The 26,218-nt window shown below is 34.5% G+C and overlaps 1 protein-coding gene and 1 pseudogene across 1 annotated transcript in view; both read left to right on the plus strand.

Annotated features, from left to right (window-relative positions):
• The window catches only part of ROCK2 (Rho associated coiled-coil containing protein kinase 2), a 133,302-nt gene that overhangs the window by 78,904 nt on the left and 28,180 nt on the right, over nt 1-26,218 (plus strand). The window contains exons 6-20 of the mRNA XM_070451592.1: nt 2,484-2,628; nt 7,039-7,177; nt 9,249-9,340; nt 9,851-10,010; nt 11,513-11,573; nt 12,165-12,176; nt 16,236-16,315; nt 16,469-16,517; nt 18,176-18,311; nt 18,406-18,497; nt 18,724-18,970; nt 19,364-19,470; nt 21,651-21,810; nt 23,547-23,707; nt 24,060-24,244. Coding sequence (XP_070307693.1) covers nt 2,484-2,628; nt 7,039-7,177; nt 9,249-9,340; nt 9,851-10,010; nt 11,513-11,573; nt 12,165-12,176; nt 16,236-16,315; nt 16,469-16,517; nt 18,176-18,311; nt 18,406-18,497; nt 18,724-18,970; nt 19,364-19,470; nt 21,651-21,810; nt 23,547-23,707; nt 24,060-24,244 — 1,826 coding nt within the window. The remainder of the gene's footprint in view (nt 1-2,483; nt 2,629-7,038; nt 7,178-9,248; nt 9,341-9,850; nt 10,011-11,512; nt 11,574-12,164; nt 12,177-16,235; nt 16,316-16,468; nt 16,518-18,175; nt 18,312-18,405; nt 18,498-18,723; nt 18,971-19,363; nt 19,471-21,650; nt 21,811-23,546; nt 23,708-24,059; nt 24,245-26,218) is intronic.
• On the plus strand, nt 16,542-18,228 carry LOC110130911 (large ribosomal subunit protein uL18-like; annotated as a pseudogene).

Here is a 26,218-nt window from a genome sequence, read left to right on the forward strand (position 1 = left end):
GTTGGTGTTCCATTTAGAATTGTCCCACATCTGGTTGATTTTACTTATTTATTTTTTGGATATGTGAAGCATTCCTCTGGTTTAAGAGTCAGAACTGTACAAATTACATCCTCAGAGAAGGATCACCTGCCCCCTCCTTATCCCACCACCTCATTCCTGTACTGTACTTGCTTCTTTCTACCCTTTTCCTACTCACCCCCTGTAGGTAAACCAGTCTCTTAGTTTGTGGTTTATCCTTCCTGTATTTCTTTAGAAGAGAATCAGAGATTTGTTGTAAATATAAAGTTTATATTTGTGTAATTTGAGAATTCCCCATGAGATAGTTTTTAAGTGCATGTGTGCTTAGTCACTTCACTCATGTCCAACTCTTTGCAACGCCATGGACTGTAGCCCACCAGGCTCCTCTGTCCATGGGATTTCCCAAGCAAGAATACTGGAGTGGGTAGTCATTTCCTACTCCAAGATTTTCCCGATCCAGGGATCTAACTCACCTTTGTGTGGGCAGGCGGGTTCTTTACCACTAGTGCCACCATCTTTCCCAAATATTTATTTAAAAAAACTTTTTTAACCCTCAACATGCTTGCCAGAGCATGCCACCATCAACCAAAGATGGTGGTTGAAATATTAAGTTTTCGAAAACAGGGTACCAGCAGCATAGTCTACTGTGCAAAAATTATTTAGTCCCAGCAGAGTGTTTCTTTTCTACAAATAAGCAGTTATTCAAACTGACCTCCATCTTTCCTTTTCCAGCTTCATCATGTGAAGTTTTACATTTAGCTGATTTGGCCTTTACTGCATTTCTTGAACTTTATATAAAGTCATTCTTGTCCCTTTGTTTTTGCTCTTTTTTCCTAAGCTGCCATACCAACTCTCATTCCTTTGAAGCCTAACTTGTTTGCCAGTTCTTTTCTTATCCTTTTCTTCCTCTGAATCTTTGAATGCTAAACAAATTTTCTTTTAGTGGCACTTTTGTGTCTGGCCAGGTTTTAGCTATTTAAGTGTCACGAGATTCATTTTTTGGAAGTCTAACTTACATGGATAAATGTGAAATGAAGAGATTTTTATGTACCCTAGTAAGTCTTTATGAATTTTTCCTTCAGTAGAAGTAAAAAAAAAGGGGGGGGTCAAATATAAGGTAGTTAATGATAAAAATTAATTTTATATCCTGGTTTTTGTAGTCAGGCATTGTCATCTTCATTTTTTATCCTAAATAATAACCCATGCAGCGTATTGCCATCATAATTTGCTCAATTATTTCCAAATTTTTTATTTTATTTATATTTAAACTCAAATGACCTCTGTTTGCTGTATACTTGGGAAAATAAAATCATTGAGTTATTTTTGCTGATTTTTGAGGAATGAAAAGATTGCTTTTGAAACTTAACTTCCCATATATGATGTTTTATTGCATTTAAATAAAAGCATTTATGTAAGTCATGTTTATAAAATACACTGAACTTTCTTTTTCCAAGGTGGTCATAGTACTTAGTAGTTTGCTAGTTTATATAGCTTACTTATTAGGAATAAACTTATTAGGTGACACACTTTTTAAATTAGGTAGATAGAGAAAATGAAAGGCATGTAACTTAATCTGTGAAGTTTTTCCATGTTTGTACATAGCTGGAAGTAAATGGGTATTAGTTAGCACCACACTACTCTATACTGTTGTGATTTAATCTTGCAGCATACACCGACAGACAGACACACACACACACACACACACACACACACACATGCTATAAAATAAACACACACATAGATATTATCTACAGTGGTTCTTGTCAGAAAGACATCAGATAGGGATTATCTTATTTCCTACAGAAACTAAACACAGAAAAGAGTGTTTTTATCATTTTGCCAAATACCTTGATGCCACAGCTCCACATTTCTAAACATGCAGCTTTGAGGTATATCTTTCAAACAATTAAGATCTTTTGATTTAAATAGTTGGTCTGTTTCTGGCATTTTTTTCTTGGTATAATAATACCAAGAAGAATGGGTGAACTAATACCCATTTCTTTATCCAGCCTCCAGAGGTGAGGCCTTTGCAGTTTTAATCACTTCAGTTTCTTTGGAAATATTAAAGCTTCCTTTCATGATTCTTTTCTTTTCCCCAGGTCAGGTGCATTAAGACCACATTTTGTACTTCTCTTGTTAACTGCTTAATAGTGTAAGAAAGAGACGATGTTGATTTGCATGAAATTCCCATGAAGTTAGCCACCTTTTCCTTCTTTCATTGATGAAGCCTCTAGTATTTTAGAGTTGGAAAATTATCACTGATCTCCCATAATCCAGACATTTTTCTGCATTTCATAATGCGTCTATCCTCTGTCCTCCCAAAACCATGTCAGCAGTGAAGATCTGTTGGTAGCAGTGGGTAGTCACTGTATAAATAATAATAAATGGATTAGTTTTGCTTATATGTGTGTATTTTTACTCACATTTTATATACATCTTTTTTCCTCTCTCTGCACTTTACCTAGACAGGCATGGTGCACTGTGATACAGCAGTTGGAACACCTGATTATATATCACCTGAGGTCCTGAAATCACAAGGGGGTGATGGTTATTATGGGCGAGAATGTGATTGGTGGTCCGTGGGTGTTTTCCTTTTTGAGATGCTGGTGGGTAAGTAAACTGGGATCTTTTTTTAAAACCTATCTGATAACACTTTAGTTCTAAGTAAAAAATGTGAGATTATAAAAAAGTTAATTGCTTGTGTTCTAAGGAGAAAGTAGAATTTCTTTAAACCTTTGAATTGATAGTGTCTATGACAGAGTTGATTGGAAAATTAAAACGAAGCCTCATGCTGGTACAATAATTGAGTAGATTATGAAAGGAATTGAAAGTCTACTGCTAGGAAATAGTCCTTTCGTAGACCTTTTTGATTAAGAAAATACTAGAACAAGAAGCAAATTTACAGCTGCAGTGGACCTTCATTCTAAGATTTTCTTTTTTTTTTTTTTTTCATTTATTTTTATTAATCGGAGGCTAATTACTTCACAACATTTCAGTGGGTTTTGTCATACATTGACATGAATCAGCCATGGAGTTACATGTATTCCCCATCCCCATCCCCCCTCTCACCTCCCTCTCCACCCGATTCCTCTGGGTCTTCCCAGTGTACCAGGCCCGAGCACTTGTCTCATGCATCCCACCTGGGCTGGTGATCTGTTTCACTAGATAATATACATGCTGTTCTCTTGAAACATCCCACCCTCGCCTTCTCCCACAGAGTCCAAAAGTCTGTTCTGTACATCTGTGTCTCTTTTTCTGTTTTGCATATAGGGCTATCATTACCATCTTTCTAAATTCCATATATATGTGTTAGTATGCTGTAATGGTCTTTATCTTTCTGGCTTACTTCACTCTGTATAAGGGGTCCAGTTTCATCCATCTCATTAGAACTATTCAAATGAATTCTTTTTAACGGCTGAGTAATATTCCATGGTGTATATGTACCACAGCTTCGTTATCCATTCGTCTGCTGATGGTCCTCTAGGTTGCTTCCATGTCCTGGCTATTATAAACAGTGCTGCGATGAACATTGGGGTGCACGTGTCTCTTTCAGATCTGGTTTCCTCAGTGTGTATGCCCAGAAGTGGTATTGCTGGGTCATATGGCAGTTCTATTTCCAGTTTTTAAAGAAATCTCCACACTGTTTTCCATAGTGGCTGTACTAGTTTGCATTCCCACCAACAGTGTAAGAGGGTTCCCTTTTCTCCACACCCTCTCCAGCATTTATTGCTTGTAGACTTTTGGATAGCAGCCATCCTGACTGGCGTGTAATGGTACCTCATTGTGGTTTTGATTTGCATTTCTCTGATAATGAGTGATGTTGAGCATCTTTTCATGTGTTTGTTAGCCATCTGTATGTCTTCCTTGGAGAAATGTCTGTTTAGTTCTTTGGCCCATTTTTTGATTGGGTCATTTATTTTTCTGGAGTTGAGCTTCAGGAGTTGCTTGTATATTTTTGGATTAATCAATCCTTTGTCTGTTGCTTCATTTGCCATTATTTTCTCCCAATCTGAGGGCTGTCTTTTCACCTTACTTATAGTTTCCTTTGTTGTGCAGAAGCTTTTAAGTTTCATTAGGTCCCATTTGTTAATTTTTGCTTTTATTTCCAGTATTCTGGGAGGTGGGTCATAAAGGATCCTGCTGTGATTTATGTCAGAGAGTGTTTTGCCTATGTTCTCCTCTAGGAGTTTTTTAGTTTCTGGTCTTACATTTAGATCTTTAATCCATTTTGAGTTTATTTTTGTTTATGGTGTTAGAAAGTGTTCTAGTTTCATTCTTTTACAAGTGGTTGACCAGTTTTCCCAGCACCACTTGTTAAAGAGGTTGTCTTTTTTCCATTGTATATCCTTGCCTCCTTTGTCGAAGATAAGGTGTCCATAGGTTCGTGGATTTATCTCTGGGCTTTCTATTCTGTTCCATTGATCTATATTTCTGTCTTTGTGCCAGTACCATACTGTCTTGATGACTGTGGCTTTGTAGTAGAGCCTGAGGTCAGGCAGGTTGATTCTTCCAGTTCCATTCTTCTTTCTCAAGATTACTTTGGCTATTTGAGGTTTTTTGTATTTCCATACAAATTGTGAAATTATTTGTTCTAGTTCTGTGAAAAATACCGTTGGTAGCTTGATAGGGATTACATTGAATCTATAGATTGCTTTGGGTAGAATAGCCATTTTGACAATATTGATTCTTCCAATCCATGAACATGGTATGTTTCTCCATCTGTTTGTGTCCTCTTTGATTAATAGTATTCTGTTGTAAATAGGGAACTGAAAGTATTCAGTTTATGTAATTATGTTATGTAATTAGTTTTTGTAAACTGTGTTTCTTGTATTTGCTCTTGTATATATATTTGGTTTGTAATTCCAGTCAAATATTGCTATTGACCATTTGACTATCAAGATAAATATATTTTATAATAGTGTTTCAATCTCAGAAAACTCAGAGACAAGTTAAATAATTTCTTTTACTTTGGCCACATCAAAATTTGAAATGCTCAGATATTTCAAAACTCTTCTTTACAACATAGATTTCAATTTTAAGATTTCCTCCTCCTAAGTACTAGAGTCACAAAAATATCTTCTGGCCAAGTAAACCAGTGGCTTTAGGGTGAGGGGTGAAAGTTGCTCAGTTGTGTCCAACTCTTTGCAACTCCGTGGTCTATACAGTCCATGGAATTCTCCAAGCCAGAATACTGGAGTGAGTACCCTTCCCCTTCTCCAGGGTATCTTCCCAACTCAGGGATCAAACCCAGGTCTCCCACATTGCAGTCGGATTCTTTACCAGCTGAACCACAAGGGAAACCTAAGAATACTGGAGTGGGTAGCCTGTCCCTTCTCCAGCAGGTCTTGCCAACCCAGGAATTGAACTGGTGTCTCCTGCATTGCAGGCGGATTCTTTACCAACTGACCTATGAGGGCAGCCCAGGGAAGATATAGCAAAGTCTAATTTATGAGGCAAATGTGTTAAGGCTGATAACATTATAAGAATTTAGAGTGAATTAGTGTTACAACTTGGAGAATTTCTTTTCTGTGACTCTGTTAGAAATTGGTGGTGAAAATCTGTAAAATCTGTATAATGATTGAATATGGTTATTGCTTAAAACAACAACAACAACAAAAAAAACCCCTCAGTACAAAATTAGGTAACCCTTTCTCCTAAAACTTTTTGTAGTTAAAATGCCTTCTCTTGATGACCATGTGTGTACATGTAGTGTTGACCTTGCTGTGCTAAGTATCATGTCCTGCTGTGACTTGCTTTGTTCTGGGCCTTTGTCATTGCAGTGGGTCTCTTTGTACATACTGTATTCTCTTAGGTAGCTGTCTGTTCTCCCTATGTCTGGGCCCTGTCTGATGATTATTGGGTGTGTTTTGTAGTATTTTGAAAGTGGAATATATTCCATCATTTGCCTAGACTCTCCCAGAGTTTTAAAAAATAATATACTTTGGAGGAAGTCACCTGGGTTTTTTGAAGAGAACCATTTATACACATGCTACCGTTTTCAGCTCTGAGAGCTGAATTTAATGAGTTTGAATGGCACTGATATGCAGTATTCTGAGCATACTCTGGTGCTCACTCATCAGGTTGGTTGGCACTAGACTTCACTTCAAAGAGTCTACTGCAGTAAAAAATCACACTAGAAAAATCTTGAATTCTAAACTCTCCTCTGCTACCCTTGGAAAACAAAAACTATCTGAGCACTTCTTTTTGGCTGACTTGGGGAAGTCTGGTTTGTACTAAGGTGATTTGAACCACACTGGCAGGGCCTTTAACTCTTAGAATTTGAGTACTGGCCAAAATGATGCTGTGAACTTTTTCGAAAGTCTTTATACTCATTTCAGTGCCTCTTTATCACAGTCATCATTTGGCAGGAGCACTGTATTTGGAGAATGATTCTGCCATTTTCAGTTCTAGCTGTGTGTCCTCGTAGGCAAATCATGTCATCTATCTGGGCCTGGCTTCCTTGTATGTAGAATAATGAGGCTGATCTGACTCTTAGAGCTGCATTGTCCAGGCTATTATGATGAAAGTGGCTTATGTCTGCACTGTTTAGTATGGTGGGGACCTGCCGTGTTGGGCTTTTGAAATACAGCTAATGTGACTAGGGAAATGAATTTTTTATTTTATTTCATTTTAATTAATTTAAAGTGCCACTTGTGGTTGGTGACTACTGTATTGTATAACAAAAGGTTTGATTTAGCTGAAGCATTAGAAGGCTGTAACTGATCTGATCACACTTAGTAATCTGTTAAATTATCCAGTAAATTGATTTTTTTCTCATTATATATTTCCCAACACATTGTACAGTTAGTATTGATTTTATTTTTATTTTAAAAGTTACGGACTTATTGGTATGGTTAAAACTTAAATATATTCTTGGTGTGTACATGTTTGTTTGACTGAGATTCCTGTCCCATAGACATTTCCTTCTTACATGCATGCAATGAATCTAAACATATTTGGTAAAAAATGTTTAACTTGCATTCTCTGTTACACTCTGTGTCTTCTTTCTTGGTACTTTAGGGGATACTCCATTTTATGCAGATTCACTTGTAGGAACATACAGCAAAATTATGGATCATAAAAACTCACTGTGTTTCCCTGAAGATGCAGAAATTTCTAAACATGCGAAGAATCTCATCTGTGCCTTCTTAACGGATAGGTAATATACATTAAATTTCTTTATAGAGATTTCTTTGTAGAGAATCCTTGTAGCTTTTAGACTTGTAGAAGTGAAAGCTTACTTAACTCTTATATATACACATATAAAATCAGTCTTTTTATCCAACTTGCATTTAATTCTGGTTTAGCCTTTTCCTACTGCTTAGCCTGGGATTGGGTTACCATTGTCATTTTGTATGTGCAGCCTGATGGTGATCCAACTCTGATCTTAACCCTCATATCTAAAAAGAAAACTTGATAAAATAGTGCATCTGAGAGAAAAGAAAGCTTTTGTGTTTTTCACATTTTATCCTTTAAAATGATTGAGCCATATTGCTTTTGAGTGTACAGCTTTTGAGAGGAGAACATTTTGTGCAGATAAATACTCAAAAGTTAATAATCTTAAAAACTGTGTCTGACTTTGCACTGCCTCCTTCCCAGCCCCTTTTAATTTGCATTTGAATATAAGCAAGTCCATCCTGAAAATTCTATATTTCTTAAAATAGATGAACATTATTGTGAAAACCTGCCTTAAAAAAAGAGAAGCCTGGAAAGCTCCTTGAAGTGTCTCCCTTGCCCTCTCTATTTTCTGGTTTCCCACTTTACGTTTGTGATAGGAGTCATCCTGTCAAAGGGCCAACGCATACAAGTGGGTGCTTCCACCTTAGACCAGACTTAATGATTTTAGGGAAATTATTTTACTTTCTGGAGAAATAATTTTACTCATTCTAAATATGATGGGATCAGATTTAGATGATAACTGAGGACATTTCTTGCTCAGTGATGCTGTCTTCCTGAGCATGCCTTATTGTTTGTTTGCCAGTTGCTGTTACAAGCAGTACTATAGTGACCATTCTCATACATTTCTCTTTGCATACTTTTTGTAGGATAAAATCTTAAAGATGGATTTCTGGGCTATACATTTTAAAATTGACCTACTTGAGTTGCAGATTTGACCCCCAGAAATGTCACATGGGGTATATTCCATTATTAAGAACTGTTTCCCTGATTCTTGTCAAACTAAGTACTATGAATTGTTTATTTTTCCATACAAAGCAGAAAATTATATTTTTCCTCATTACTTTAATATTTTTCATTTATTTATCAATCATTTGTAAAATAAAACTTTGTTAATTATGTAATTAATGAACACTTCATGGTGATAAACTTAAAATAAATTTTACATAATATTTGCTTTGAGGACTAAGTGGAGTTGATAGAAATGATTATAATTTGTGCTGAAAGGTAAAATATAAAACAGGATATATAGCATGTGTTAATGAGAGGAGTACCATTCATGAAAGACTAGCCTTAGTGATTTATGGTCGGTGGTAGTTGCAATCTAAAGAATGATTGTAGGTGGAGAAAAGATAGTTTGAGAAGAATTTAATGCCACTAGTGTGGCTAGGAGTACTTCCTTCTATAAACTTTACACATTTTCTTATTTGTGTTAAACATAGCTCCAGGGGCATAATTGCTTATTATTTCCACATAGTCTTCATTGAAGACTCAAAAAGTCAAAGAATGAAATTATTAGCAACATTTTTCTTGTATTCATATTGACAGTTTTAATATAAATGCAACACATATTTATATTTAACTTACATTTAATATAGATGTAGATCTATCTAGAGTGAATATGGATAACTTCAATCACAATATGTGAGTTCTTATTAAGAAGGGGGGAGGATTTTTTTAAATAACATTTTTATTATAGAGGTTTTTAAAAAATTCTTCTGAGCCAGCAATTAGATCTCCATTCATTTTATGCCCTAAGATTGGTCATATGATTTTGGCGCATGCCAGTGACTTTTTTAATTGAAAGCCTCCTCTACTTTCATTTGAGGCAAAGTACAAATAGAAACATAATTTCTTTTCCAAGACATTCATTATTTAGAGAGATCACATGCTGTAAAATTAGATTGCTTATTTTTGAGCAGTATTTAAGCTGAAGCTTTTCCATTTTTTTAAACTCATTTCTGATCCTTATTCTGATCCTCGTTGAGATAAGAGTATTTTTGTATTTTTATAATCTTACTCTTTATAACAGAATGTTTAATTGCATTATTTAGGGAGGTACGCCTTGGAAGAAATGGGGTCGAAGAAATCAAACAACATCCTTTCTTTAAGAATGATCAGTGGAATTGGGATAACATAAGAGAGAGTAAGTCAATAAATTTAAATATTTCCATTTCATCACATTTTAAATCTCATAGATTGAATCCTTTTCTGATTTAAAAAGCATGTCTGGTACTCTTAACAGTAATTTTTAAATTGAGAGATTTTATTTCAGTTCATTTTGAAGCTGTGTAACTAAATCTTATTTCAGTATCTTAGCAAACTATTATGTTTTTATTTCCCAGTGCTTTTATGATAAACATTATAGGTTTCTTAATTTGTCAAGCTGTTATATGGATCTCAATAATTTTCAGAATTGGGAAAATATAATTCTTTAATTCATATGTTTGAATTAATAAATCAATAATTAGTTACTTATGGAGAGTACTCTGGTGAATACTAGGGTAAACATAGTAGTTCATTTAAACTTCATGTATATTTACATTAATTCATTTTAAGAGCCAGAAATATTTCTACTTAAAGATGTAGTAGAAAACTTCTGAAAACTAAAGAATGTATGTGCAAGTTAAACAGTGTGTTTCTTTTCTTTTAATAGCTGCAGCTCCTGTGGTACCTGAACTCAGCAGTGACATAGACAGCAGCAATTTTGATGACATTGAAGATGATAAAGGAGATGTAGAAACCTTCCCAATTCCTAAGGCTTTTGTGGGAAATCAGCTACCTTTTATAGGATTTACCTACTACAGAGAAAATTTGTATGTGGTTTGTTTGTTATATTTTTATTGTTTTCAACATTTAGCTGTAAAGAGTTGTCTTACTTCAGGACTCTGAATTATAGAAGATAATGTGTTAATTTGTTTCAAACTGAGATTTTTTTTTTGAAGAATATTATATATAATATTCATTTACAAATGAATGTAAGGCAGTGTTGTGTGTTTGAAGACAGAACACCTGCTTTTGAGGGAGTCTGTCAACTGTTAAGGGACATAGGAGAATTACATAGTCATAATGAAGGGTAGAATTGATATGAGCCTTAAGAAAGGTACCAAGAAGATCTGAGAATCATAATTCTTGTGATTTCAGAAGAAAAATAAAAGTCACATCTCTTTGGGGCTAGTGTAGGGGGAAGTCAGGTAAGACCTCAAGGAAGAGATAGCATTTTAACCAAGTCTAAAGGTAAGAAAGGGTTTTGAGTAGCTGAGATGTAGGGAGGTTAGGTGAGTGTGGTGGGGAGGTGAATAGTGGAAGCAAAACTTTGGAATTTTAGCATACACTGGGAGCAGAGCAATATAGTCCAGTAGGTTTCAAACATGGTATATATCACTGTATTATAACCATTTGGATAATTTAATGGGACTGTGATTTTCTTGCCTGTAATACTTTCATCTAGTGCAGAGCCTGGCATAAGATCATTCAATAAATATTGCTCAACTGGAGCGAGTATTGGGTATAAGATTAGAAAAAGACTGGAGTTAGAGTGTGAGGGAAGCTTGATGGAACAGATGATTGCTGTGTATTATGCTAAGGGACTTTCGACTTTGACAGGAAGTGAAGAGCTGCTGAAAACTGTTAAGTAGTTAAATGAAGTGTTAAAGACATTTGAGAAATTTTTGATACTTCATGTTTGTAATGGTTGGGGCGATCAACTGTTATGGTTTGCCCAGGACTAAGGGGTTTCCTGGGATGTGCTATGGGGCTTTCATGCTAAAATTAGGAAAATGAGCGCAAACCAAGATGAGTTGTTCATCCTCTTAAAGATAAGGTTCTGAAAACTGCTGTAATGCTGACAAAAGTGAAGACATCTGTGCAGGAGAAATCCAGGCATGTTCATACACAGCAAGGAATGACCCAGTTGAGAGAAATTGACAGTTATATAGAAGTGATGATTTATGTATTAAGACCAGGAGATCAAGAGATGTTGTCTTTGAAAAAGAGGAGAGATGTCTCCTTTCAGAATGTTTCTAGAAAAGAAGAATAAAATAGGAACTCAAAATGAGGCAAAGAGGGGGAAAAATATAGTTCTGTTTAGTGAGTCCAGTCTCAACAGTGTTAAAGACTAGAACATCGGCTTAAGAGTGAGAAGCAAGAAATAGCATTTTAAATTATTGAAAACAGTATAAATGTCAAGGGGGGGAAATAGTAAGTACTTCACTTAAAACATGTTGAAAGTGAAAAGATAATTTAATTCTGAGGATAACTTTATATCAGAAAATGAGTTAAAATGGCATGCAAAAGAATTTCCTGCCTTTCCTTCTAGGTTACTAAGTGACTCTCCATCTTGTAAAGAAAATGACTCAATACAATCAAGGAAGAATGAAGTATGTGTAAATTTTTACTACTCTATTTTAATCACATGTTCAAATATTTTAGTAATATCCGTGTATTTTAAAAGTTCACTTGATGTTACTTTTAGATGGCATTCCTTGTTGCAGTCCAGATCAGTATAACACTGAAGTGATTCATTTATTTGACGAGTATTATCGTATGAGATCCAATGGCTAGTAAAAAGATGAGTTACATGACTTTAGGCTTAGTTTCATTACAAAAGTGATAGAATATGTTATAAACAGCTGTATTTCCTACCAGTTAGAAAATTTTGTAATCTTAGCACTATATATGAGTATAGATAGTAAGCTATAAGAATACAGAAATAGTGGATAGATTTAAATTTTGAGTATTTAGCAATGAATTGATATAAAGGATAATTTTATCAAAATGTTACAGTATTTTGTGACCTCTATACAAAACTAAATGATGTGGACACATAAATGAGGATGCTAAATATTTTTCTCTTCAAAACTTATAAAAACTAAAAAAATTGAGTAATTTTGATATGATTTGTGTTTTAGGAATTTTACAAAGCATAGCAAGCATTTTAATTTTTTTTGTTGTTGTTTTGTTTTAAATAGGAGAGTCAAGAGGTATGTTGATGTCAAATATATTGAAAAACAGGAAAATCTCATCACTCTAGCGATGTTTTGATATAACCATATTCCACCTAGCGTTTGGAGTACTACACCTACCCAAGAAAGAAGTTCCCAACCTTTTTTTCTGCCAAGTATTCTTTTCATTATTGCTCCTATGGATCTGTTGTTTAAAATATATATTATGTACTTTTTTTGGTTTTGTTTATTAAGGATATGTAACTTGCAGCAAGAACTTTTGATTGGCATGTGATAACTAATCAGCATGTGATCAAGTTATGCCAATGTAGTAGCAGCCAAAAGCTGTTGAACTTGACGAGTTCACTAGCCTATATTTCCTTACTAGGGAGTATACAGTTTTTCTTAAGATACATGAAATATTTAAGAAATCATGGAGAACATAATCACTAGAAAAATTAGTGGAAAAAACATTGTCCATGGAATCTAATAGGTCTTTGGGGGCACTGCCACTTATTAGCTGTGCTGTCTTGGCCCATTTGTTCATCTTTTTTTGGATTTCAGTTTCTTTATTGAATAAATGTACTACTACCCATCTTTTTATGGCTTTTGTTAGGATTAATGACACAGTAAATGTAAAGTGTATGCCATTGTACCTAAAATACAAAAGGAACTCAAAAGGTTAAATCCTTTAGAAAGGCAGTAATACCCCCAAAATAGATTCTTTAGTGCTTTCTATAATTTTAGTTTTTTTAAAGACTGATAAATTTGGCCTATAAGATTTGAAGAATGGCAGGATGACTTGTAATTAATTAGCCATCATTAATCATTAATGTTATTGATGATAAACTTTTCATAGTATTGTGCCTGGCACAATATAGGAAATTATAAAGAGGTTTTGTGTGTGTGTGTGTGTGTGTGTGCGCGCGTGCGCCTTTTTTTGAGGTAAAATTGATCAGTTCAGTCGCACAGTCATGTCTGTCTCTTTGCAACCCCATGAACTGCAGCACACCAAGCTTCCCTGTCCAATACCAAACTTCCGGAGCTTGCTCAAACTCATGTCCATCGAGTTGGTGATGCAATCCAATCATCTCATCCTCTGTCATCCCCTTCTCCTCCTGCCTTCAATCTTTCCCAGCATCAGGGGCTTTTCCAATGAGTCAGTTCTTCACATCAGGTGGCTAAAGGATTGGAGTTTCAGCTTCACCATCAGCCCTTCCAGTGAATATTCAGGACTGATTTCCTTGAGGATGGACTGGTTGGATCTCGCAGTCCAAGGGACTCTCAAGAGTCTTCTCCAACACCACAGTTCAAAAGCATCAATTCTTTGGTGCTCAGCTTTCTTTATAGTCCAACTCTCAAATCCATACATGACCACTGGAAAAACCATAGCTTTGATTAGATGGACCTTTGTTGACAAAGTAATGTCTCTGCTTTTTACTATGCTGTCTAGATTTGTCATAGCCTTTCATCCAAGGAGTAAGCGTCTTTTAATTTCATGGCTGCAGTCACCATCTGTAGTGATTTTGGAGCCCAAGAAAATTAAGTCTGTCACTGTTTCCATTGTCTCCTCATCTATATTTGCCGTGAAATGATAGGACCAGATACCATGATCTTAGTTTTTTGAATGTTGAATTTTAAGCCAGCTTTTTCACTCTTCTCTTTCACTTTCATCAAGAGGCTCTTTAGTTCCTTTTCACTTTCTGCCATAAGGGTGTTGTCATCTGCATATCTGAGGTTAATGGTTATTTCTCCTGGAAATCTTGATTCTATCTTGTGCTTCATCCAGCCGGGCATTTCACATGATGTACTCTGAATATAAGTTAAATAAGCAGGGTGACAATATACAGCCTTGATGTACTCCTTTTCCTATTTGGAACCAGTCTGTTATTCCATGTCTGGTTCTAACTGTTGCTTCTTGACCTACGTACAGATTTCTCAAGAGGCAGGTCAGGTGTTCTGGTATTCCCATCTCTTTAAGATTTTTCCACAAACAAACTGACCGTATGATCCACACAGTCAAAGGCTTTGGTGAAGTCAATAAAGCAGAAGTAAATATTTTCCTGGAACTCTCTTGCTTTTTCAATGATCCAGTGGATGTTGGCAAATTGATCTCTGGTTCCTCTGCCTTTTCTAAATCCAGCTTGAACATCTGGAAGTTCATGGTTCACGTACTGTTCAAGCCTGGCTTGGAGAATTTTGAGCATTACTTTGCTAGCGTGTGAGATGGGTGCAGTGTGCAGTGGTTTGAACCTTCTTTGGCATTGCCTTTTTTTGGGATTGGAGTGAAAACTGACCTTTTCCGGTCCTGTGGCCACTGCTGAGTTTCCCAAATTTGCTGGCATATTGAGTGCAGTGCTTTCACAGCATCATCTTTTAGGATTTGAAATAGCCTAACTGGAATTCCATCACCTCCACTAGCTTTGTTTGTAGTGATGCTTCCTAAGGCCCACTTGACTTCGCATCCCAGGATGTCTGTCTGGCTCTAGGTGAGTGATCACACTCACTAACTAACTTGTGGTTATCTGGGTCATGAACATCTTTTTTGTACAGTTCTTCTGAGTATTCTTGCCACCTCTTCTTAATATCTTCTGCTTCTTTTAGGTCCATAACATTTCTGTCCTTTATTGTGCCCATCTTTGCATGAAATGTTCCCTTGGAATCTCTAATTTTCTTGAGGCGATCTCTAGTCTTTCCCATTCTGTTGTTTTCCTCTGTTTATTTGCATTGATCACTTAGGAAGGCTTTCTTGTCTCTCCTTGCTATTCTTTGGAAGTCTGCATTCAGATAGATATATCTTTCCTTTTCTCCTTTGCCTTTCACTTTTGATACTGATATGTAACATTTTGAAATTGATATGTAACATTATATAAGTTTCAGGTATACAACATTATGATTTTACTTCTGTGCTCATTGCAGAGTGATCATTAGGAGTGTGATAATCAACCATCACCATACAGTTGACGCCTTTCACTTATTTCATCTACCCCAGCCCCTTTTCCTCTGGTAATGACCAGTCTGTTCTGTCTTTTGAGTTTGTTTTTGTTTTGTTTATTTTTTCCCTTTTTTTGGTTTGTTTCCATGTGAATGATACCATATGATTTTTGTCTTTCACTTTCTGACTTGCATTCTAATACCCTCAAGGTTCATCCATGTTGCAAATAGCTAAATTTCACTTTTTTCCCTTTTTTTTTTAATGGCCAAGTGGTTCCCAATCTGTATGTATATATCACATCTTATTCATCCATTTATCTTCCAGTGGATACTTAGGTTGTTTCTATATCTTGGGTGCATATATCTTTTTGAATTAGTGTTTTCATATTCTTCAGATAAATACCCATAAGTGGAATAGCTGGATTATATGGTAATTCTACCCTTATCTTTTGAAGAATCTTTGTATTCTTTTCCATACTGGCTATACCAGTTTACATTCCCATCAACAGTGCATGAAAGTTCCCTTTTCTCTACATGTTCCCCAATATTTGATATTTTTGTCTTTGTGATTATACCCATTCTAACGTGTAAAGTGATACTTCGTTGTGGTTTTCATTCATTTCCCTAATAATGATGTTGAACATATTTTGTTAGATCTGTTGGCTATCTGCATGCTTTCTTTGGGAAAATTGAAAGAAATTTTATTCTTATTTCTAAGAAAAGTAATATATTTTTGAGCATATTCAGTCAAATATTCCAAATATTTGTTTCAGATGTAGACCTTTTATCTTTATCTTATTAGCACAAATGGTGACAATATTTTCATATAAATAATCTACAAAAGAACATTGGAGGATTTCAGTTTTTTTAAATTTATTTATTTATAATGAATGAGAAACTTGCTATCATAGAAGAATTCTGCCAAAATTGGAGCCTCTCATTTTTATGTTTACATAGTGTGTTCATATATACACATGTGCTGTGATATAAAGCAAGAGATGGAGGATTTTTTTCTGTCAATAAAAATCACATTAAGAAGGTACAAATACAGTACCTATATTAAAATTGAAAGAAAGGAGAAGAAGATTATCATTGTTTTCTTTAAGCCTCTCGCCTTTTAAATGTGATCACACTTTGTAATTACAGTTTTTTATTTTCTGACAGATTCAGAAAAAACTGTACACATTAGAAGAACACCTTAGCACTGAGATACAAGCCAAAGAGGAACTAGAACAGAAGTGCAAGTATGTTCTGTGGATAATTAAATGTTATATTTTAAAATGTAAATTTAAACATTTTACTAAAGAGCTACAAATTCTATGATTATTTTATAATTTATGGCAAATGTCTTTATTGTAAGAATTATTTTATTTACTGTTGCCTTTGAAATTCCTCAGATCTGTTAATACTCGCCTAGAGAAAGTGGCAAAGGAACTAGAAGAAGAGGTAAAGCTTCTCTATGCTTTTATTAACATTTTTGTTCGTAAAAAGTTTTGATGTCTGAATTACCTATAGAGTTCACTCTATACCATACTAATACAAATCTTGTTATATAGTAAAATATATGTTGTAGCATTGGTGGACAGGACCAAGATTATAGAGTAAACCGTGATAATAGGCTTCATTTTGTTGTGGTTTTGCAATGAATTAATTTAGTATGTGTAGATATTTCAAGGAAAAATAGTTTCAGTCATATTAATGACATGGCTGAAAAATAGAAATTGACAATTTTTTTTATTATTCAGACCTGTAGTTTATATTAAGTAAAGGTGCTTCAAGGGTGATGAAATGTTAGAGATTTTGGCTTACAATAGTAAACAAAATATTTATGTTCCTGATTATTTAAGAATAATATGCTATTTTAAAAATATGGAAACTGCTCCCCCACCCCCGCCCCCGCCCCAGAGCCGTGCTGGTTCTGCAGCTCTGTGGCAAGCCGCGGAATTGGGGTTCTGTCCCACAGGATGGGGTTTGTGAAAGTTGTCAAGAGCAAGGCCTACTTCAAGAGATACCAAGTGAAATTCAGAAGGCGAGAGGGCAAAACTGACTACTATGCTCGGAAACGATTGGTAATCCAAGATAAAAATAAGTACAACACACCTAAATACAGAATGATTGTTCGTGTAACGAACAGAGATATCATTTGTCAGATTGCTTATGTCCGTATAGAAGGAGATATGATAGTTTGTGCAGCTGATGCTCACAAACTCCCAAAATATGGTGTGAAGGTTGGCCTGACAAATTACGCTGCAACGTATTGTACTGGCCTGCTGCTGGCCCACAGGCTTCTTAATAGGTTTGGTATGGACAAAATTTATGAAGGCCAAGTCTAAGTGACTGGAGATGAATACAATGTGGAAAGTATTGATGGTCAACCTGGTGCCTTCACCTGTTACTTGGATGCAGGACTTGCCAGAACTACTACCAGGAATAAAGTTTTTGGGGCCCTAAAGGGAGCTGTCGATGGAGGCTTGTCTATCCCTCACAGTACCAAACGGTTCCCTGGTTATGATTCAGAAAGCAAAGAATTCGGTGCTGAGGTACACCGAAAGCACATCATGGAACAGAACGTTGCAGACTACGTGTGTTACCTGATTGAAGAAGCTGAAGATGCTCACAAGAAACAATTCTCTCAGTGCATAAAGAACAGTGTAACTCCAGACATGATGGAGGAGATGTATAAGAAAGCTCATGCTGCAACACGAGAGAATCCAGTGTATGAGAAGAAGCCTAAGAAAGAAGTTAAAAAGAAGAGGTGGAACCATCCCGAAATGTCACTTGCCCAGAAGAAAGATCAGGTAGCTCAGAAGAAGGCAAGCTTCCTTAGAGCTCAGGAACGAGCTGCCGAGAGTTAAACCAAACCACAATTTTCTATCAAGATTTTTCAGATAAGACAATAATAAACTTATTGAACAAGCAAAAAATTTAAAAATAAAATAAATAAAAATATAGAAACCATTTGTAATTTTAACAAAATGGCTTTTATTAGTTATTAGCTTTTTTAAAGGTTTCTTCTATCTGTTTGATGTAACTGAAGTATTTTTTATTTTCATTTGATTTTTATACATACTTTCCTTTGATAATAACTTCAAGCATTATTTCAGATTACCTTAAGGAAAAATGTGGAATCAACATTAAGACAATTAGAAAGAGAAAAGGCACTTCTTCAGCACAAAAATGCAGAATATCAGCGGAAAGCTGATCATGAAGCAGACAAGAAGCGAAATTTGGAGAATGATGGTTTGTAGTGTAGAATACTAAATACTTACTAAGAAAAGAAGTTTGTATGTGTGTGTTGTGTTGAAGCTTACTACTTAAATGCTTTTTATCATAGTTAACAGTTTAAAAGATCAGCTTGAAGACTTGAAAAAAAGAAATCAGAACTCTCAGATATCCACTGAGAAAGTGAATCAACTCCAGAGACAAGTAGGTTGATCCCAATTTATTTATAATAAGGATTTTGAATTTTATTTATGACTGTTAGCATTTGTTTTAATTGGTAATGTTACAAAAGGGAAATCATTTGAAAGATATTTTTAGGGTTTTTCTTATTTTAAATAGTTTGCAATGGGGTAATAAATTAAAGTATTTTCATCATATATGGCTGTGTTTATTTGTTTGTTTTTTGTTTGGTTTTGAATTGAATTAACAGCTGGATGAAACCAATGCTTTGCTGCGAACAGAATCTGATACTGCAGCCCGGTTAAGGAAAACACAGGCAGAGAGTTCAAAACAGATTCAGCAACTGGAATCTAACAACAGAGATCTACAAGACAAAAATTGCCTCCTGGAGACTGCCAGGTTAAAACTTGAAAAGGAATTTATCAATCTTCAGTCAGTTCTAGAATCTGAGAGGAGGGACCGAACCCATGGATCAGAGATTATTAATGATTTACAAGGTATTAAAATAAAGTGGAGATTGCACTTAAGTTCATCTTAAATATCTGTGATTTGGAGATAACCTTAAATGGTGGATAATGTGCTGGAGTAGTGAGTGTATGGATACACTACTCTGTTCTATGAAGTTAGGGTGTTAGAAATACACTGTTATAAAATTTTATGAATGAAGGATTTACTTTCAAGTAATATGAAGTATTTTAAGTAACAAGCCATTTCTGGAAGCAGTAGATTGGATTCCAGTTGAATTAACTCTGAAGCACTATACCAACAATTATAAAATTTCTGCTCATAAATAACAGCTTTAAGGTATGAGGTGAATTCTGAATTTTTTACTCTAAATTTAATTTGTATTGTATATGAATTTATTGTTTTTTAAAATGTTGCAATTTTAGGTAGAATATCTGGCCTAGAAGAAGATGTAAAGAATGGTAAAATCTTATTAGCAAAAGTAGAGCTGGAGAAGAGACAACTACAGGAGAGATTTACTGATTTGGAAAAGGTAAAACCTGTTAAGTTTCATATTTGTGTAGGAAAATGGCTGTAGAGTTTCGAGTTGAAAAACTTATTCTAAAATAAAGAAAATTAGTAACAGGTATTTCCAGCACTCATGTACTTTCTTATATTGTTATGTACATTGAGGATACACACTTTAAGGCTTACCATAACACCATACAAGCAGCCCTTAGCATGTTAGTTGCTTATGAAGGGAGGACTGTCCTAGGGTGTGTTATGAGGATGCTTCTCCGTAGACATCCCAGGAAAACTTAGATTTTGATGTACATTATATCTTCAAAATGATGTAAAATTATCATGACTTGTCATGTAGAAGTTTACCAAAAAGTGCTATAAGTAGGGATAATTTCTAGACTCTGTAGATAATATCTTGTTTTCATTCATTTAAGTATTAGTGTATCGAATGTGGGAGAAATATCAGGATGCAGTTCTTGCCCTTAACAACCTCACATCTAGTAAGTAATTTCTGAAGTAAAAGTAAAGTACACAGATAATTCTAATGCAGTGTGGTAAGTAGAATGATAGAGGTATGGGCAGGGTATCTTGGGTACACAGAATGAACCCCTAATCTGATAGGGCAGCATTGGCTGACAAAGTAAAGGTGCACTACGAGCGGGGAAGGACATCATGAGTGAAGGCACAGAGGATAGAAAATAAAAAACTCATAGTCAGTGTATTTACGGATAAACTATTCAGTATTTCTAGAGTAAAGAGTGAAGGTCAAGCAATTTTACTCTTTTAAGGGAAAGAGTGAATATTTTAAATTTTGCAGGCCATATGGTCTCTCCTTCAGTAAAGGGAATAGGCATGGCTATGATCTAATGAAGTTTTACAAAAATAGACATCAGGCTAAAATTGGCCATGCAAGATATTGAATACTCTATTAAGAAACTTATTGCTCTAAGAAATGGACTAACCACTGAAGGGCTTTTAAGTTGGGTGATTTTATTAGTGATTCATTTAAGATACATTATTATGTACCATGTGAAAACTAGGTTTGAGGAGGACAAGATGAGGTAGGTGGATTAATCAGAGGCTTTTTCAGATAAAGTAACTCAGATAATGGAGACTTAACTAGTACAATAGTTCAAAGGATGGAAAATAGGAATGAATCTGAGAAATATTTGAAGGAGGAGTATTTGGGAACACTTAGTGATTGATTGATTAAATGTAGCATGTGAATAGTACTTAAGAATGAGTTTTGAGTTCCTAGTTTGTGACAAAAATCTATAGTAGTGGTGTCTTTAATTAATATAGAATGAAGGAGAAGTAGAGGAGACAATGATACATCCATTTTAGTCTTGAGGTGCTGGTGAAACAACCAAATTAGGATGTCTACAGAGAAGTAAGCTATGGTAGTAAGCAGCTAGAAATATTTGATCGTCGTTGATATTGAAGTAGCTCAAACTATGCGAATGAAAGAACCCATCTGGAAGGAGATTGCTTAGATCTGTGGTTTTTCAAAGCAGAGTAAACTACTCTGTTGATAGATTGTGTAGTTTGAAAAAAATTATTTTCATTATTGAAAAAAAAAGTCTGTATTTATGATACAAACTATAGGAAACAAAGAATTAGAAAATCTTTTGAGGATATATAGAAAATTAACTTCTATTAATGGTTCTCAACTTAAAACATGTTTTCCATGTGGAAAATAAAGATGAGTAGCAGAGGATCCTGTATTCCCCACCCCACCCCCCAAAAGATCTAGCAAGGAGAATGTTAGGTATGTTTTAAAAATTTGAGAAATAACACAGAAAGGGGAGAAGCATTATGGCTAAAGAATGCTACCTGCAGAGAACACCCAATATTTAAGAGGTGGCTGGGAGAAAATGTCACACACAGCAGAAAAGATGAGAGAAGGATGGGAAGAGCCAAGTGAGGTCAAGTCTATCAAGGAAATAGTCTTTAGGGCAACAGTGAGTTCAAATGAAAAATGACTGAAAGGGTTTATTGAATTTGATAACGAGGTATCATTCATCACTTTATTGAGCTCAAGTAATCACAGTGAAGATCTTGAAACAGTAGTGGAGATATGGGAGATAAGTATATTGGGAAGCAAACAAGTGAAACAGCACATAGTGTACTTTTACAGGAAGTCTGTAAAGAAATTTTTGAAATTGTGAGCCAGTCTGTTTTGTTGATGGCTGCCGTTTAAATCTTAAATAGGAAAAGAACAACATGGAAATAGATATGACATACCAACTAAAAGTTATACAGCAAAGTTTAGAACAAGAAGAAACTGAACATAAGGCTACAAAAGCACGGCTTGCAGATAAAAACAAGATTTATGAATCCATTGAAGAAGCTAAATCAGAAGCCATGAAAGGTACGCATTTTCATAAGAAGATTTTCAGCAATATTTTACAGAATTGATTCTGTATTCAATTCTGATTTTGGAAAGATTTTTAAAAACTATTAGGAAAACTTTACATATATATATATTTTTTTTTTCCCCCCTCCCTTTAAGGCCATGACCATTTCTAGGATAGTAAGGCTCAAACACAAAATTTCTCAACCACATTTTTAGATCAGAGAAATGAATATTTCAGTGGTATCAATAGTGGCAGGCATATAGAGTGTGAAATTCTAGATATACTTGTTCAGATTTGGGGGATATGCTCTTTTTATAATTAGCTTGACATTTCACCAGCTTATGTTAGAAAATTCTTTCCTGAAGTTTGTGTACAGTGAACTTTCCTGAAGTTCACTGAATATTTTGAAATCTGGCATGATGAAGATACTAGCTGTATTTAGTCAGAGTCACACAAAGCTAATGAGTGTAGTAGGGTAAGATAACAAAGTTAACTTTTCCACAAACTAAGCCTGTTATCTTGGAATTGTCATTTAGATTATATCTTGTTTTCCAAACTGACTGTCTATATATGATGGATTTGAAATTCCAAAAGAAATCAAGATTTGTAAAACTCTTAAACAGAAATTTCATTTCATATTAAACCATAACATTAATAACTTAGCAAAAAAATAGCCTTTTAATTATTGAATGTAGTTAAAATGGGAGGGTTTTTTTTTGTCAAAAGCAGTTTAGTTTAAGACATTGATTTTAGATGATAAAAGATGAAATGAGTGCTATATTTAGAAATACCTGGTAAGAAGAAAGTGGGACAAGAGTTGAATTTCTTTTGAGATCATAATTTAGGTGCTATAAAATGCAAACATTTTTCACATTTGTAACACACATGTAATCACCACCCAAGACAAGATAGACAATCTATATTTTCCTCATCTCAGTGAGTTTACTCATGCCTCTTTCTGTTCTCTAAACCCACGTTCCAGTGATTAGTTTATAAAATGAGTACATTTGTTTATAGGTTGTTCTCAGAACTGTTGAAAATGAACCAATTTAGCATAGTAACAACTGTCTTTTTTTCAAATTTCTCATCACAACTCTAACATACAAATGACTTTCATATTTTGCATGATTGCACACAACTTAAATTTTGTAGATGGTACTCAAATATGGTATAAAACCTTTGGTCTCTCTACTGCATGTCATTGCTTCCTTTGAGTAAGAATATGGCTTACCAGTGAATTACTAGCTATGTGATCTTGTCTAGTTACTTACCCTTTTATGCCTAGTTTCCTGTAAAGGGACATTTCCTATATTTGGTTGTGAAAAACAGGTGCATTGATACATGAAAAGTGCCTAGAAGTGCTAGCTGTTTTTAGTAGTATATGAAAAGCGTTTCATTTTTCCACACTTTTGAAGCTAGTTCATTAAAAACTGAAAGTTCATAACGTTTAAATTTTACCTAATATAACTTTGGTAAGTGATAAAGGCAGAATTATTCTGCTTTCATTAAAATGAATATAATATTGCAGAATGTGGTAGATTTTTATACCCTGCAAATATAACACTTAATTTTTAAGCATGAAATTGTTGATATTTCAGTTGTATTAAGAGGAGTAATGAAAATGTTAAATTGGAAATTAAAAACAATTTTGAGGCAGCATCATTTATTGCAATTTTTATTAGCACTGTGTCATGTATTTCATATGCTTTTTTTGTTTGGTTCATGATTATGTCTATTTTTGTGGCAATAGAAATGGAGAAAAAGCTCTCGGAGGAAAGAACTTTAAAACAAAAAGTAGAGAACTTGTTGCTGGAGGCTGAGAAAAGATGCTCTATATTAGACTGTGACCTCAAACAGTCACAGCAGAAAATAAATGAACTCCTCAAACAGAAAGATGTGCTAAATGAGGATGTAAGTGTGCAGCTTACTGTATAATGAGCTGTTTAATTAATAATAAACTAGGTTTATTTGTAGAGGTTCAATGATGGTTTTACAATTAAAATTTTTTCTTGTAAAATAATATTCTGTAATTTTTTAATTGTACCAGATTTGGATGATATACTCAATGAATCATAATTAAAATTTCTTTGAAGACTAATTTTATTTTTAAAATATATTATTATGGAAAATCCAAAAAATACTGTGAAATGAATTAACTGTTTAAGGGGGAAAATATCTGTTTTATATCGTTATATTTACTGCCAGCTTCATTGATGGGAAAATCAAAATAATTTCCTTTCATACCAATAACACTATTTTTTAGGTTAGAAACTTGACATTAAAAATAGAACAGGAAACTCAGAAGCGCTGCCTTACACAAAATGACTTGAAGATGCAAACACAGCAAGTTAACACACTAAAAATGTCAGAAAAGCAGTTAAAGCAAGAGAATAATCATCTCCTAGAAATGAAAATGAGCTTGGAAAAACAGAATGCTGAACTTCGAAAGTAAGTTAATTGTTTGAGACAAAGACTTACTAATATACAGAGCTACCTCCATGTAAGTTATCTTAATTTTTACTTATCTGGGAGTTTTCTTTTGACGCCTTTGTTTTCTTGACCGCATTTTTCTCTTTCTGTTTAAGTGATGTGTTGAGTGCCACTGTTGTCCTTCAAAAAGATTTTATTTGCTTCCCCAACAATTTTTACTACTGCCACATTATGATATAATGGTATATTGTTTGTGCTAAAGAAGAAAAGGTCTGGGGTTTGCACCCCCACGCTCTTAAGATTCCTCCTCAGAACTGTCTCGCAAACAGAAGTGTCTTTTGTTTGTTCCTTCAGTTTCTGGGACTTGGAAATGTTTGACTGTTAAGCAAACACCATATAAATTTTTAAATCATATTTTAGGATACACTCTTGTGCTATATCCCTGAGTCAGGAAGATCCCCTAGAGAAGGAAATGGCAATCCACTCCAGTATTCTTGCCTGGAGAATTCCATGGACAGAGGAGCCTGAAGGGCTATAGTCCCTGGGGGTCACAAAGAGCCAGACACGACTGAGCAACACACTTTCTCTAGTGCTATATTTAATTTACTTAGAAAAACATTGTTAAAATACTTTTAATTAAGGCATATAGTAAATATACTGTTAAAATTTGCCCCATTTAGTCATTAGTAGTATAATTAGTAATGATCAAAGATTCTAGGAAATACCACTTCCATTAAACATGAACCTGACATAAAAAGGAAAGACAGAATAGGAAGGAGCTCTTGAAGGTTAAAAATTATTGCCAATGTAAATTTATTAGAAGAGTTTGAAGAAAAAAAATTTTTTTTTAATTTCACAAAATATAGAACAAGAAAAAATGACATAGAATATATGAGAGAAAAGCTAAGACACACACCAGCTTATTCTGAGTTCTAGCACCAGACAAGGAATTCCAGAGAATCTTAGGGAAGGAAGTTACTAAAGAAATAATGGAAAAGAATTTCTCATAATTGGAAAAGAAGTCTTTATATTGAAAAGACCAGCAAAGATACTTGAGAAAAGACTCATATTTAGACATGTTCTTATGAAATCTGAAAAACAAAAGAGAATGGAGTTGTTGGCAGTTCTTATCTCCAGCTGGGGAGGTTGTGGTTTGTGGTTCATGCAATAGGAAATGAATGGTCTGATTATGTCACTTAGACCAGTGATATAACTGTGTTAGGGGTGGTAAGAGCTAAATTCTCACATATGGCAGCAGGGAATTGGTAAATAATTAAAATGTATGTTAAGGAATAAGCTGAGATGTGGTGGGAACCACAAAAGAACAATAAACAGAAATGAAACAAAGTGATTTCCTCTAGGGAAATAGGATTGTCCCGTGGATGGTTATGGATAAGGAGACTGTGACCTTTCGTAATTTTTTCTGTGCTAGACTGTACTATCTAACTGTAACCATGTGCATATTATATAATTACTTTCTGAAAAATAGCTTTTGTTAAATACCTAATAAATGTTGGGTTTTAAAAGTTACATATAATGAACAGTAGCTCTTCAAAAAGATCATGATATTAATATTACACTGGAGTTTGCTGCAAGTGAGCCTAGCTAGTGATGATTTAAAATTTTTTAAACTTGCTCTTTCATATGTTATTAGCATCTTTCACATCTTTGGCTCAGAGAAATAAGAATCATACTTTTTAAAATAATACACTGATTAATAATAAAATACAGAATTAACACAGTGAAGTGACATTTGGTGATAATTTCCTGTTTATCCAGAAGTTGAAGGACCAGTGAGTAAACAAAGTGATCAGATTATATTAAATTAAAATAAGGATAAAAGTTCTCTAAGTAATATTAAATTGAAATTGAAGGCACTGTGATTAAATCATTTAATCTCCCTGAGGTTTTCTTGCTTTATACACTTTTATTTACAAATTTATTTGGCCACACAGCCTGTGGGATCTCAGTTTCCTGACTAGGAATAGAACC

Source organism: Odocoileus virginianus, chromosome 2, assembly GCF_023699985.2.
Source record: "Odocoileus virginianus isolate 20LAN1187 ecotype Illinois chromosome 2, Ovbor_1.2, whole genome shotgun sequence".
Lineage (NCBI taxonomy): Eukaryota > Metazoa > Chordata > Mammalia > Artiodactyla > Cervidae > Odocoileus > Odocoileus virginianus.